Genomic DNA, 15,930 nt, shown 5'->3' with positions numbered 1-15,930 from the left:
AAGAATAATTTTAAAGCATGATGGTTCCACAAGAACCATTTTCAGGCTAAATATATATTTTGTTCCCATTGATATATTTTTTGGTACACAGCAATTTAAGTAGGTTTGGGGAACCTGATGTGAATTTACTATTCACTTTCAAGTTTTTATTAGTAGACCTTCATGTACTGCAAGGCAGGTTCTGTTGAGAAGCAGCGTGGTTATCACTGAGCCTGTAAAATCATCTAATGGGACCACTAAGATTTGCTGATACTCCATTTTAGTTCATATTAATAAAACTCAACATGTAACATTAAGTTGCAGCACTAAAATCCATTATGTTGTCCAGGTAGAGAATCTCCTTTGCTTAAGCACTAATGTTAAAAATTCATTTTTAACTCAACTATCAGAATCTGGTATCAGTTTTCCAGTTGTTCAAATCCTTTTAGGTATTCCACAAAAGTGTGCTTTCACTTGTATCAGAAAGAATTTGTATCAGATATCATGAATTTTTTTAAAACATGGGCAGTGCCAAATTCAGGATTGCCTGACTGTTAAATACACTTTATACATGAGGTGTGGAGCTTCAGCAAAGTGTGTAACACATCAGAAATATTCATTACAGTGATTTCCAATAACGGGGGGAATAACTAACTCACAGGACTAGTCCTCACCCAAACTGTACAGTCAGCTCAACTAAATCAAGGCTTTGCTTCAAGGTCTAGAAACCACACATTGTCCTTATCAGCAACAAAGAATATAATTTCTTGAGGATGTTACCAACTAAAGTTTACAGGGAAAGACGAGCAGTACATTCATAATATATTAACACTCAGCACTGCAGCTTAACAGGAGCACCAGATTCAAGCCCTGTTGTATAAAGAACTTAACACCAGAGCAAGAACTCGCCCTGCTGTTCCTACACTATGCTGCTGCTATTCAGCAGAATATTCTTCCTTCTACTAAAAAATAAATTTTAAAAAAATTCAAAATAAGGCAAACAGAATGTCATAATTTAGTTTTCCAGCAAGAAAAAGTACACTATGAACAGTGTTACCAGGTATTTCTGGTAAAGCTGGAGGGATTTTCAACAGTTGTAATTCCCTTTACTCTGTCCTCCTCCTGTCCATGGATCCTAGACTTTTATGGCATTTCAGTATGGAAAATCCTTACCACTCTGGCCGGAGCTGCCATTTTCCCTCTCTGTTTCCCCCTTCTTCACTTTCCGATGTGAAACACCTATGAGCTTTTCACACACAACACGACAAAAAATTACATCAGATTTCTTTTTCTCTTCTCTCTCAAATATGCTCTTTCAGAAAGAACAATGGGAAAAATGCTCCTATAGACAAATGACATTACAATAAAGTGTCTTCAAAGTCTATAGATATATATTTATTTCTATAGAGATAAGGTTTATTTCACCCAAGCTTACTTTAGGAAACAAGAAAAAACCCCACATTTAGTATTTCATCCTTACCTCTTTCTCTGTCAGATAAATCATATGTATTATTATACCAGAGGTTTTCAGCTTCAAGATCAAACTAGCAACATGAATTCTGTCAAACAAAAGGAACAAAACCCACAGGAAACAATGGGCACTCTCATATCACACTACTAGTGGGCAATTAGCAAAGAGAAACAGAAGGATGACCATGATCAGACTTTCACTAGGTAAACAAAGCTGATCTCTAAAATACATTTATAAACAAATGTAGTTGAAAGTATCAATAGGAATTGTGTGTGCCATTTGGTCTTTCATTCACTAAGCACATTGATCTTTGCAAACATGATTGTGACTAATGAGCTGTGTTAAGTGGCTCTTGGTTTCTTATTTTGTTGCTGTGTGAAAGATTGGGACTCACAGAAGCTGATTAAAGAAACAAAAGCTTCAGTGCTTCTGCCCTCAGATATCAGGTTCTCAACCTAATCTCTAGAACAATTCTCAATTTATTTATTTACTTAAAGGCTACAATCCTATTTAAGAGCTTGCCTGAAGTAGATTGTGTCCTCTCAAATGGAAGAAGTATCATGGATGCAGAGTTCCCAGATAGGGGAGTTCACTACAAAGTACTCTGAAAATACTCCGAAAGTACCAATAAAGAGTGCACCACTTCCAACCATTCAAGTATGAATTCAAACAGTGCATCATTTACTTGTTCCAAAAGACAAACAGCATGTCAAGATGCAGAAACAATTGCTTCAGCTTTGCTTGGAGCTTTCATTGAAAACATTTGTGGTTAAGTTTTACTGATTTAATTGGGTCCATCCAGGTATTGAAAAATAAGTAAAATTATTCTATCTAATTCACCTTTCAAAACAGATCACAAAACACAGTTTTATTCCAAAAATAGGGGCATGTACCAATTCCAAGACTGAGTATCAACAATGGTTCTTACAACAAACCATGTAATTCACTGTAGAATAGACACCTTTTTTTCAAAAGGTTTCTAGACACTTTGTGTATTTGGCTCAACAAAATTTATTTTTTAAAAAAGTATTTTGCTACTAGGTAGAACAGAGGCATTATTTAAAAGGTGAATCCAGCAGGCACACAGAGAAGCAGCTCCATCACTGTACAAACCAGTGTATGTTTTGATATCAAATCTTCTGAATTCGGAGACTTGTTCTGGGCTTTCAGCAGTTTGATGGCAAATAAACACCTTTTATAGGCTAACAAGGCAACTTGGTAACACAATACATATTGACTTGCCTCAAAAGTTACACTTTTCTTGCACTTCAGTGTCAGCTTTGCTTCAACCTCAATAGTCATAACTTTACCTTTGTACCAGAGAAAATGGAAGAACTTTAGCTTGTATTTTTGGCAGCACTCCTCTTCAAAAATCACTCAGCACACATTGACTGTACTCAACAAAAATCAAGGCGAAGCTTTGTAAATCCCTGGAAATGTTCCATTCTGGATTTCTAAAGCCGCATGCTTTGGGTGTGATGAACAAATTGTCTTACAGCAGTCTACACTGTACATATGGTTGGCAGGGAGGATTTGTAATCTTCTCAGCTGAAGACAGTAGCTTCATCCTTCTAGCTCCAATAAAAATACTAGAACTCCAATTATTCCTTGATAGGCAATTTCTAATTTCAATCCACATCTGTTTAAAATTTCCTTTTCCTAATCCATTTACTAAGTGTTATCACAACACTACAAAAAGTGATGGAAAAAGTAATTTAGTGTTTTGCAATGAAAAACAAACAAAAAAACCCTACAAAACCCAAGATATGTAAGAGAAACTGCTAAACACAAGGAAATAAATGCAACTCAGTAAAGTGGGAACACAGCAGCCTTGAATATATAGTACCTCACACACACCGATTCCTCATTACTTAATAATCATAAAACTGTGCCAGAACAAAGACTTGCCACAGTAGTTTTCTTTTAGAGGTCAAAAATTAAGTTAGGTTGTGAGTGATGCATTTATTTCGTCACCATTTCACAAACCAGAGGCTTGACATTGGTGATGAAACACAAGTATTCTGTCAGCTTCCAAGTGAATGTCCCTATGGAGCTGCAGCTGTCCAGCCACAGCACAGCTCACTTCTCTGAGGCTTTGTGAGCATTAATTATCCTCTGTCGTTTCTCCCGGTTTCTAAGCCTGTTTTCTTCATACTGGAAGACAGATACGGAAATTAATAGATCAGCTGTTATCATTAAATAGATATGTCAAATTTAAAACTGTAGAAAGCATTTTTTTTTACCCAGGAACAGAAACAATATATTTGACTGATGCATTAGAAATACAGCTCTTGTTAATATATACATACAGGTTCATTTTTACTTTGAAATTAACATTTATTCCATTAAAATACAGGTTTCTAAGTTTGAGGTTATTAAGCTAAAGAGTATTAGAACATTCTAATAAAGAAGATTCAGTTAATCTTAAGGAGGAACTTAATTATACAGAGATCTAACGTATGACAGCTACGCTTCACACGAACTAGGAAAAATAGTTGCTCTGGTGCTATTCTAGAGCACAGGTCAGGCTCTTTTCCTTTCACAAGATGCTGATTAATGTGTGTCTGCCTTCTGAAACATGAATTTGTCATCACAGACTTGGTCTATTTTTGATCCTGGTCATTAATTATATGCACAGATAAAGCAGGATACCAAGATGAAAGGAACAAAGGCAAATTTGGATTGAATGAGTGTAAGGCATGTGGGGATTTTTAATGGTTTAAACAAGAACCACATCAGAGGCAGGACTCCAGTGTAAAATGGAACCAAGAAAGCTTTCACAGTTAACATTCATGTATAAGACCACCATGCTTTCAAGTATGGCCCTGCACTAGCAGAAACTTGAAGAGCCTCTCTTTCATTGCAAACAAAAAGGAAACATTTTCATGGCTCAAATAAATGAAAAATTAAAAATCAATGCATCATCTGATCTGTATTTCACGAGAAGCAAATTATTATCCTTAGGTTAGAGCATATATTTGTTCAATTTTTTAATAATTGGTATCAAGAATAAAACCGAAGTACGCCACAAATATTCAGTTCTCTATATAATGTAATAAACTACTAAAGAAATTGATTTTGAAATGGATTTGCAGTTTTTCATCCATTATACTGATTGGTCTATAACTGAAATAATGACCCGAAACATTATTTAACCTTTACAGAATGCTTAACTTTTTCCCTTGCCAATATTTAATTTTTCAATAACCCATCCATGTTTGTACGTAGAATGAGAACAATGGATCTTTAAAAGCTCTATCTTTACCTATTCAGTATTTCTGAACAACCTTTCAGGGGCTTCCTAGTAATGGCATATCAATATAGGCACATTTTAAGAAGGCAGACAAATATAATCATCAAGAACTCCTTTAATGTAAAGGCTTCAACGGAAGAAAAAAATAAAAAAATAAGATTATGTAGAAACTTTTTAGTATGGTGAAATTTATGTCAAAATCAGAAAGTACAATTTCAAGTTAAAAGGTGCATGAAATGTTCATTTATATGTTCTGTCATGTAGGCACAACCACCATAAGTATAAAGAACAGTTGACACTCTCCTGAAAACGTGCCTATTAAGACAGTTAATCCACTTGAACTCCCATAGTCTTCATTCCTTCATATCTGCAGATGTAATACAGCAATATTTTCATTTAGGGCCTAACTCAGCAACTCATTAAGTACTTTCCATCAGTATAACTGACTTCAGCTTTAAGTGTTACTTATGCAGAAGTGACCATTACTGCTTTCTATTTAATTCTGTGCAAATATCACTACTAAAAAAAAAATAGGAAAAAAGTCAGAAGCAATCTGTGAAGTGCCAGTTCCTATCTCCAATATTTGTTTCATTAAAATGTGTTTGCCTATTTTTGTATATCAAAAAATACACGCCATTTGTTGATGCCAGATTTTACTTGACAAATTTATCAAAAAAAGTTTAAATTTGGTCTCAAGTGCCCACACCAGAATGTGCTTACATTTATCGATTCGTACCATTTAGTAAAAAGCAACTCTAGTTCTCTCCCATTTTTTATTAAGCATTTAACTCACAGTAAATTTATTCCTTACCTCTTTTTTTAAGCACTTCCGCATCTCACGGTCAATATCATTGCAATGACCAAAAAACTTCAAAACATTGTGCTGATGAGTTAAGGAGAAAGAAAAAATTACAATTTAAAGGTTTCTTCCTCTGAAGCTCTAAATTTATTTCAATTCATTTGCATTTTTCAACATATACTGGTTTTCTTTTCCTCTCCCTTTCTTGTGAAAAGTGGTGTTTGGTAACTTTTTTTCCCCCAAGCAGGAAGAAGTTCGAGCAACTCCTAAAGCTCACTTGAGCCATCCCTACCTGGCTGAAAGTTGAAGGTACTCATCTTATATAACAAGACTAAAGGAGGACACCTAAGCTGAAGCGGTTGTCTAAACACAGAACATACATTTTATTGATATAGAAGTCAGTCTCACAACTCTCACTCACACTAAATTAAATAGTGTACAAAAAATAAATATTCTGAACTCCAGCTTGTGGTACAGAGGCAACATCCTCCCAGCTTTAGCTTTCATTATTTCTTCGTGACCTAGAGAGGCAAAGGATTCACTGCTCCATTATCCCAGCCACATGAACAATGTGGTGTTGGTCCAGAAGATGCAGGCACTAGGTTTAATTGATTGGAATGTTAGAACCAGTATAAAAAATCTCTGTGGATCTTGAGGTTAATAAATAAGATGCATTTCTCATCTTTATGGCACAGGTCAACTGTGGGCCTTACGCAAATTTAAGTGTGCCTTAGTTTCTGAAAAACTGCACGCCTTGTCCTCATGAGGGCTCTCCACAGCTAACATGATGACATTCACCATAAAAATCTGTCCTCTTAGCCCACATTTCCTAAAGCAACTGCATACTATCAAGCATTAAACCTCTCTCAGAATGCATGGTTTTAGAAGGACTGCTTTTTCAGGGGGATGCTTGTGCCATGCCACAGAATCTCACGGCAGAACCTGGCAGCAGAGCATCCAAGTGATTTAGAAGACCTGAAGGGGGGGGCAGGTTTAGTAGGTATTTGCAGCTACACAATCAATGGAGATAACTTGGCCAATCTTGCAGACAACTAATGAACTTAAATAAAAAAGACCATGAAGAACAAAACAGATGCAAATGAAGACACTTCCATATTTCAGAGGGAAACCTATGTGCATTTCCATAGCTGACCAGCAGCCAGGTGGATTTATATAGGTGACACAGGAAGACTATGAAAGATTCAAACAATGAACAAGATCTCAGCCAACAGAACACAACTGGAAGTAGGAGTGGGTTAATAAAGTTTATGACAAACACTTAACTATAGCAGTGCTATAATTAGCTTGTTTATACCTCTGTGATTTATAAAGGGCATCAGATGACTCTGAAGCAGTTGCACGGTATAAGTGATCACTTTACTGCATGCTAATCTTGCTTTTACAACATTCTTATTTCAGCTAATACAGATTTAATTTTGTGTTCTACTCTCATACCTGCATATTAAATTTCAAGGTGAATGCTCACATTTCAAACTAACTCCACTCTGAATACAGTGGGTTTAATCTATGTTTATTTAGCCAGATTCCTAAAATGTCAACTTCTTGGCTGAGATTATGAGGGAAAAAAAGCATCAGTTTCTCAAAAACACCTATTACACCTATTACAGTGCTACAATTGCAAGACAATATACATTTCTTTGAGCTGTTACCTATAAAAATTAGTCTACTTATAGCACATACTTGGCATCAGAGTGGAGTTATTAAAAAAAAAGTGACATCAAATAGGAATCCCATTAACCTCTCTTCACTAGATACAAAACTTGATATACAGGGCAGGTTCTAGATTAGCGATAAAGTAAATCAAATTGACTGTTGTGAAAATGGACACCCAATTAAAAAATAATGCTTTTCATCCCTCAGGAACGGTGATTTAAATTATAGATGAAGGTTCTTAAGACATTTTGGCATTATAAGAAAACAGCAGTAGTCACCAATAACTCATTAAGATCACTGACTTCAGTTTCAGTGACTTCAATTTAAAAAGAATATTTCAGTACATTCCCCTGGAATTTCCAATGAAAAAGTATTGCTCCCTTTCAACTGAGTGTGAAAGAAGTCATCCTCACCCTTTCTGTTCTGAGACTGCCAGCACAAATATCCTCTCCCAGCTGAGCACAAGACTGACAAAAGTAATTCCTCTTCATGTAAAGATGAACTTCAAACACAACTAAGAGAATATAATTCTGTGCATGACTATTAGTGCTGCTCCTAGTCCCTTCATAAGTCAGATTAACAATAGATTCCTTTGAATCACTTGCTGCCAAGAAGTTCAAGTGCACCTTCTAGTTCCAGTTCTCAAGGCAGTCTAACAAGCTATGTCATACAAGTCCAGGATACTTCTGGACATTCATTTAAAACAAAAAAACCCAAACCACAAACAAAAAGCCAGACAACCATTACTTTCAAGTAGTAAATCACTACTGCTGCATTCCTACTGAAAGTATAGAAAGCCCAGCTTTGTATGTACCAAAAATCAGGACAAATCTGAATGTATTTTCTTTCCTGATTGGATTTGTTTGCATAATTATGAAAAAATAATTACAAAACTTTAATTTTATATTGCTTACATACTGCCTATTTTCCTCCTAAATGATGGTCATTTTATTTCACAATCTTTCCAATACTATTGTACTTAATGCACACAAAGTGTTCTCAGTTCTAGCTATTGAACACTTACCTACAACATTAAAGTTGCTGGGAAAAAAAAAAAAACAAACCAACTAAAAAAAGAAAGAAAGAAAGTCTCTACAATCTCTCAAATTATCGAAGCATTTTTAGGCAAATTAAGATTTCTGAACTCAGAAAAAAAAGCGTAACTTGTACATTTAATACAACTTTTAGTTTTAAAGCTTGAAGATGTTCTGTACAGGAGCACTGGAATGGGAAGTACCACCTATGGGATTGTATCAACAGACTGCAGTGTGCTTATGTTTCAAGATACTGCACTCCAAGTGCCAGCAAAAACAAATTGCATGTTGCTGAAGAAAACCAGTACAATATACTCCCTGAAATGTATTTTAGTATTAAAAGTCTGCTCCCTTCATTGTTGTAATTTAGAAATCATAACAAAGTGTGGTGCAGAAAATGTTTTTAATGTTACTTTAGCTACTTTAAAACCTTGAAAAAATGTTGTTATCCCTCTTTCACTTAAAACGTCTTCTCTCACATTTTGTGAATTATCAGCCTTGTTTCTCATCCTGTTATGGCTTTTGAAAATAAAAATTTAGAATTCTGCTCAAAACAGTAAAGCTAACATTTGTATTGTCTTAGAATCTAACTAACTGCATTAGAAAAAAGTATCCATGTCACAACTGAACATGGAGGTGAAAATATTGTAGATTGCATATAGTGGTGTAAATCAGAGTTTTCACATTCATAGTGAATATTTAAATGTATTTTTATCTCAGTAGAAACTACGAAATTTAACTTTTTATGCACAAATACAGCAAGATTATCTCTACAGAACATCTCTTTAGAGTATACTAGGAAAATAATTAACAAAAACAACATTGCAATGATGCAGCAGAAAGCTTTCAATGCAGGGGGCAAATCTTGTACAGCTAGAGGTGCAGAAGACATAGACAAAGCAATTTTTAAAAAGGCCTTTAAACAAGTGAGATGACTATTCCATTATCCTGAAGCAATGAAGAGCCTGCAGAAGCCTGAAGACAATATCACATTTCATATCCTTGGGTAGGTGCCTATTTAAGAAGATGGAAGACAAGCAGTAATTCCCAATTAGCTCTCCAAACACTGAATGTCATGCATGAGGCTGTTGGGATCCCCATCAACACATCTCCTTATAACCACACTGACCAACTGCCCCAGGGACAGCTGGAATATGGAAATGCCATGAGCATACAAAAAGAGGGCATTTGGTGCTGATTTTATTATTGTTTTTTGAGGGGCACACAGTACTAAGAGCTGCAGAAGTTATTTCAGTCCTTAAAATAGTTCCCTAAGTGCTAAGCTGTAGCACAGAAAATTTTAAGGTATGTTATATTTCCCAAATAAATCACTTTACATACAGTCATCAGATAGCTCTTCAGTGAAAATACACCAGCTATATTTCATGGCTGCTCTGCCTAGAGGAGGGTTTTCTCTTCACAACCATATAATATCACTAATTTATCTGACACAAATTTCCCCAACCCACCCACTCTTAGCTCAACACTCCTTACCTCCTTGTGACATTTCTTGAGCAGACTGATAATTAGGTTACACTCTTCAGTGTGCAGATGAGGAGACAGGTCTGGATGCATCTTTAGTTAGAGATGATCTTAGTAGCACAAGGACAAGAATCTGAGAAAATTTCCACCTGCCAACATTAAGACAGTGTAACTAGCAAGTCTGATTTAACACAAAAGGTATTATCACAGTATTATTTTAACAAAAAATATCTGAGATCAAAATGCAGTTTAATGCATATAATTTATATTACATGGTTACAGTCATTAAACCCAGTACATATCTGATCTTCTACACAACCCAAATGTTAACAGTCAACTAGAAGTTTATTATCTTGACTATCACAGATGTAAGCATGCAGCTGGGATTTTAATTTTCAGGGACACTCTGGCAGCATTAATCTTTCTTGAACTCCAGATTATCTTTTCACTTTCCTACTTCAATTTTCTGCTTTCTTGCTTTAAAAAGCTAAGTGTATGCGATTTTCTTTCTACCTTCTACAAAGATTACAACAGGAAGCACAATGCTATTGCATTACAGCACTCTGAGAACTGGCATTTTTTTTAGTTATCTACACGGTTTTAAAAAAATCCTAATCCAGACATTGGTGATGCTTTAAATACCGGTATTTAATCACTTCATCAGTAATGATATTTTTTTTTAAATCACTCAGAATTGAAATGTCCCTTCTTGCAATTCCATGTTTTTGCCTCTTGCTCTTCTCTGTGCTCCTTTGAAAAGCAACTAGACTCGTCTTCTACATGAATCCCCCACTCTGTCAGATAGTGGCAGGAAGCACTTCGGCTTCCCTCAAGTTTTCTCTCTGGAACACTAAAAGGGAACACCCTTTCCTGCAGGGTTCTGTAGGGAGGGAGCAAGTTCTTTAGCCGAAATGGACTGAAAGCATCATGTGACAGTGGCTGAAAGAAGCTGACATCTTTGTTCAGGAAGACCATCAGGAAGGGGAGGAGAAAAGTCCAGTTCATACCAGGACAAATGGGCTCATGTTGGCAAAATTTTATTTTTATGGCACATACTGCCACTGAATTAGAGAGATGCCTGTTTGTTTGTTTACTTAGTAACTTGTCATTTCCCCTTCTCCCAAAGGGATCACCTTTCCAGTTGCAATATATCAGGCAAACACCACTACAACTTGTATTAAGCAGCCATCACTGTCCTTAACACTCCTACAAGACAGACTGGACAAATAAAAGTAGCCAATGGTCAGATTTTACAATTGCAAAATCCCAAAAGTCAGCTCAAGTGCTGACAGCTATAATCTCCACTGCTATTCCTAAAATGCTCAAGGAATATGTTCAGCTTAAAGAGCCACATACATTCATATACCCAGTAGTTCCCATCATGTGTTCAGCTTAACAAGAGTTAGATTCCCACAAGCAAACTTAATTTTAAAAATCCAAACATTTAAAAGCCTCTTGAGAACCATGAGAATATGTTCCACATAGTGGTGTAGTGATTTTCTTCCAAAAACCTTCCCCCAGACTATCTGGAAGTCTAACGTTACACTACACTTACTCTTAGCACAGAAGTTGTTGGAAACTGTACAAGTTGCTTAAGCATTCTTTTCAACAAATTAACAAATGAACCTTTAGAAATATGACAGCAGGAGCACGGCTGTAACAGCAAAGTGATTAAGAACCCTGCTGTGTTATTGCTACCAGCTTTTGATTGCATGCCACACAAAGTCAATATGTTTTAAATTTATCAGTAGAGCTTTTCTGATAGCTCTGGAGTTAGCATTCCCCTGAGAGGGTGACCTGCTCAATGGCTGTGTGTTACTTTAACACGTGTGAACCCAGATGATTATTAAAGCTCTTCATCATTCAGCCTCTGCCCGCACTTCCTAAAACTGTCATCGGAGCTGGCAGTCTCAGAAGAAAGCAAGAGCAGTGTCCTAATGCAACAGGGAACGCACATCAGCACAGGCCAGGAAGTCAAATGGAGCATTTCAAGGAAAGATACATTATTTCTAAACTAAGATTAGTAGTCACTGCCATTGTTTACAATATTATTCTCAGATTATGGATGAAAGCCATCAATGCCACAAACAGAGGTGATGGTGTGTTTCATCAATTAAAAGCCTTCTAACAACTCCAAGGGACTTTTCCAATGGCACCTCTTGTAGAATAGATGCTACAAATCAAAGGTGTTAACTGTCACACCAGTTCATAGATCAGTACTCCTGACATTTTCAAATAATATTCTAGTTACCAACTAGCGTTAGTCAGCTAGTATTAGAAAGTTTCCAGTTCAATTAATAGCACTCAGTTCAATGCAGGCTGCGATGGACAAAACATCTTTCTGAGCTTCCCTGGAGCCTTTAAGCACTTCTGAAGTTATGACAGAGCAGTGTTAGCAGTGCTAAATATTAAACTGATGTTTAGAAATGTCAGATTAGACAGTGATCTATAAATGAGCAGGGAAGGCTAATCTTGTTGCTGGAGGGGAATGACTGATTTCAGTCGTTTCAAAGAGTTTCAAGAGAAACGACAATGTGTGTGAAGAAAGGACATTGGTTTCTTTCATTTCTTTTTAATAACATTCTAATGAAACATAAGAATTGCAAGTTGCCATCTTATCAGAATTTAAGTCCAAATGGACAGAATTTTGTATAGGTGGTAGCTCATAAGGAATTGAAGTATAAAAGCATTGGGAAAACAAACAAAAAAAAATCACGGGACAAAATTGTGAATAAGTAATATAAAATTTCTGTACAAGAAATAGTAGCAGTGAAGTAAAAGAACAACATTTAGAAAATACAGGAATTGCTTTAGGACTGCAAAATGCTAAGCAAATGTTAATATCTGAAATGAACATTTGGAGAGAAGTAAAGAAATTATCTCTTTACATAATGGCAATGACATATTTCACTGGTTTGCACAGAAATGTTCTTCCCTTTAATGTGTTTGATATGAGATTCAGTGCAATTTTTTCTTCCTTGTTAAAAATTGCATTAAAAATAGCTATCTCAATGATTTGGTTAAAATACCTTAAAAGTGCAAATTTCTGTAAACTATTAGTCTCTGAACATAGAAGACATGGATAAAGATGATTAATCTTTCAACCTCCTAAACCAGTTTCTAAATCTATGCTATTCTTCTGGGGGAAAAAAAATTAAGAAATTGTCTCGTTCCAGTATTATATTCTGTCTGGTTTCTCCTTAAGTAGGGAAAACACAGAATATTCTAGCTTTATGATTTCCAACATAAACCAGAATTTTTTCTAAAAAATCAAAAGCCTAAAGCTGGAAATTCTCTAATAATGATACTGAACTTCCAATACTAGTATTTCTGTTTAGAAAAATAATGAGATAATTCCTTGTGTAAGCAATCTTGGGACACCAAGCAACTCAAATTTCCTAACAGCAATCAACATATAAATTATCAAGATTTGATACTCATCCGTAGTCTGAAAATTGATCTATACATATGTTCAACACATTAAATATTTAATATTAATTGCAAAAGATACCTACATGTACTACAAAATTCAAATAAAACTGCAGACACCCAGGAAGTAGGCAGAAACCAAAGGCTGACCCAAAAGAGCATGGGAGAACACTGTGGGCATTTCATATTTGCCACCAAAATTTAGGATAAAGTGCTCATTTCTCTCCATGTGCCGATTTCTCCTCCTGACCTCCTTATGGCAAAAGGCAGCAAAAGGGCCCAGCTGTGTGGAGAAACAAAGGGATTCGGTACATTCCCACTTCTTCCCAAAATCAAATGTGAGGTCAGCATGTCAGGAATCCACAAAAGTTCCCTTCTTTTCTCAGAATCTCCCATAAATATGAACTAACCAGTTCCCTGATGCAGCAGGATAACTAAATTAGGTTCCTTTAGTTTTGCTGATGAGCCTAATGCTTAATATTTCCACACTTGAGGCACAACAATGAAGGGAAGGTTTAAATCTAGGTAATTGTTTCCATAAGATGCTTCCTCCATATTTAATTAAAACATGTTAGAAGCCTACTTTTTAAACCAAGTTTTAGTATTTTCCATAAGAAAAGAACACAATCATATTTTTTCAACTTTCTAAAGTCAATGGTAAAAAATCCCCAAACCACATGAATTCGCACACTGTTCAGAAAAATGACCTCTTAAAGCAAAATGCAAATCCTTGCTTAGCAACCCTGATGATGAAAAGTTACATCTGAGCACCTACATTGCTAATGATGAAGCTCTTTAACAAGAACACAGAACTCTGCTTTCTACAGCGCCACAGAAGACAAACATTTGCTGCAAACACTCAACTAACACCCACAAGGCGGCAGCAGGACCGTGCAAACCACAACAGGGACTCACGGCAGGGAGGGGAACAAACCTGCAGTTCCTCTGAAGCCACTCTACTCTCCATGTTTAACATTTATTTTTGCAGTTAATGTCACTGTCTAACCTGAGTAAGACAAAACACCTGGAGTTTCACAGTCTCAGTTACACAGTATTGTTCTGTTTGGTGTTTGGAAATAAGTATTTATAATCCAAACAACTTTTTGTTTAGTCAAATCCTTTCTGTTTTCTCTAAGATTGTACAAATTTTTAGCAAAGAAAATGGATTCAGCTCCATACCTAACAGGCTGGTGTTACCTCAAGGTATCATTCATGCCACTTCAGCAGAACTCCTGCATTCCTAGTGTTATCTCTCATACACAAAGAATTTTGACAACAGCTTTGAGTACTCAGAGATCAGTGAAATGAGAAATTGCAGTTGATGCACATCATTTCAAAACCCAAGGGAACTCAAAACTCAGGACTTTGTCTCTACCTAACAATAATATCATCAACATCTTCCAGACCAGGACATTAAAGTGTCACACTGTGCTGCTGTCCTTAAGGCTGTGATTAGGCACATTGACAATAACCCCAAACTTTCCAGCATCTCCAAGAAATTTTAAAATCCACTTTAATAAACCAAGCTTAGCTAAATCTTACTAAATTTACTCATAACCTCTTGAATTTTGGTCTCTGAAACTATGCACTGGTTTCCCAACATTATTTATTAGAATGGGGGGAAATAATTTAGAAACATATCTATGAAGACTAGAAAGGAAACTGAAAAAGGGTCAATTATGTCTACTACTAGATCTTTTTCTTTATGTAGAATGCACTTACTTTGCCTGAACCTAAAGAACAATCTTTAAAATTTCATAAGTAATATTCATCCTGATTTTATCATTTTACATCACCATTTTGTCAACAGTTCAATGTCCCTCATGAATTCACCTGCTACTTTTACTAGTAAGTACCTGATGAAACTACATCATACCTGATCTCATACTTAGCAAAGCAAATTAAGGTGTTAGTCCTAAGAAACAGAGCAGGTTGAACACCAACTGAATATTAATTTCTACAGTTTTATTTAAAGTGATCGAGTAAATCACAAGAAGGCATTTTCACTTCCTGGCAATTATTTAAGGTCGTATTCCTACAAGAAACATCAGCAGGGTTTTGGGACATTTAGTGGGATATTTTTATTATAACATACTGCAAGTACCGTTGCACAATACAACACTACATCACAGATTATTGAACCAGCCTCTTCCTATTCCTGCTATGCCTTTTCAGTACATACAGTTAAGAATAAAAAGATCCAGACAGAAAAAGTAAAGCACTGTCTAGTGGAAGGTGTCCCTGCCCGGGGCAGGGGGTTGGAACGAGATGATCTTTGAGGTCCCTTCCAACCCAATCCATTCTACGATTACGTAAGGGCAAGGTGCTGTCACCAAATTCCTGTTCTGGCAGCTGCTCTTGTACTTCAAGAGCAAGTACATCAGCTCCATCCACCAGACCAGGTTTCATTCCATCTCATCTCCATTTCATTGATTTCCCAAAGAAGAACGTTATGAACCTAACAGAATCTTCTTGCTTACTGTAAAACAGCTTTTCCCCTTCAAAGAGAGCAAGAGGATCACATTTCCATGTTGGAAAAGACAGGCTCTGACCCCTCGAGCAGCCCGATCCCGTGACAAAAGGCAGGTAGCACTCGGCAGAAAGTAAACATTGTTTAGTAACACAGTTCTGCCATGGGGGGCGAGGGGCTGGCTGGGGCAGCTGCTGTTACCAGGTTAAGGCAGGGGGGTCCCACTGAACCAGCCCGCGCTGTCCGCAGCTCCTCACTACTCCGGGAGGCCTTAAAGAAGGGACGGGACACACAGACACAGGAAGAGCAGCTTACGGCAGCGACACAGCAGACACACCC

At 36.5% G+C, this 15,930-nt stretch overlaps 1 protein-coding gene across 3 annotated transcripts; it reads right to left on the bottom strand.

The window, feature by feature from the left end:
• Positions 1–1,348: 1,348 nt before the first annotated feature.
• Positions 1,349–15,924, bottom strand: CMC2 (C-X9-C motif containing 2). 3 transcript variants are annotated; one of them, XM_008638705.2, is made up of 4 exons: positions 15,793–15,924; positions 9,705–9,841; positions 5,515–5,586; positions 1,349–3,604 (listed from the first exon to the last, which is right to left on the bottom strand). In XM_008638705.2, the coding sequence occupies exons 2-4, from the start codon at positions 9,783–9,785 to the stop codon at positions 3,530–3,532; spliced, it is 228 nt and encodes a 75-aa protein (XP_008636927.1). In that variant the 5' UTR covers positions 9,786–9,841; positions 15,793–15,924; the 3' UTR covers positions 1,349–3,529. The 3 variants fall into 3 exon arrangements, with proteins under 3 accessions (XP_008636927.1, XP_017596557.1, XP_017596556.1); XM_017741068.1 differs by lacking the exon at positions 15,793–15,924 and adding an exon at positions 15,602–15,722; XM_017741067.1 differs by lacking the exon at positions 15,793–15,924 and adding an exon at positions 13,208–13,385.
• Between the last annotated feature and the right edge of the window lie 6 nt (positions 15,925–15,930).

Source organism: Corvus brachyrhynchos, unplaced genomic scaffold (genome assembly GCF_000691975.1).
Source record: "Corvus brachyrhynchos isolate BGI_N302 unplaced genomic scaffold, ASM69197v1 scaffold26, whole genome shotgun sequence".
Classification (NCBI taxonomy): Eukaryota; Metazoa; Chordata; class Aves; order Passeriformes; family Corvidae; genus Corvus; species Corvus brachyrhynchos.
The sequence above is the reverse complement of the archived record's forward strand: the minus strand, read 5'-3'. Positions and strand labels throughout refer to the sequence as shown.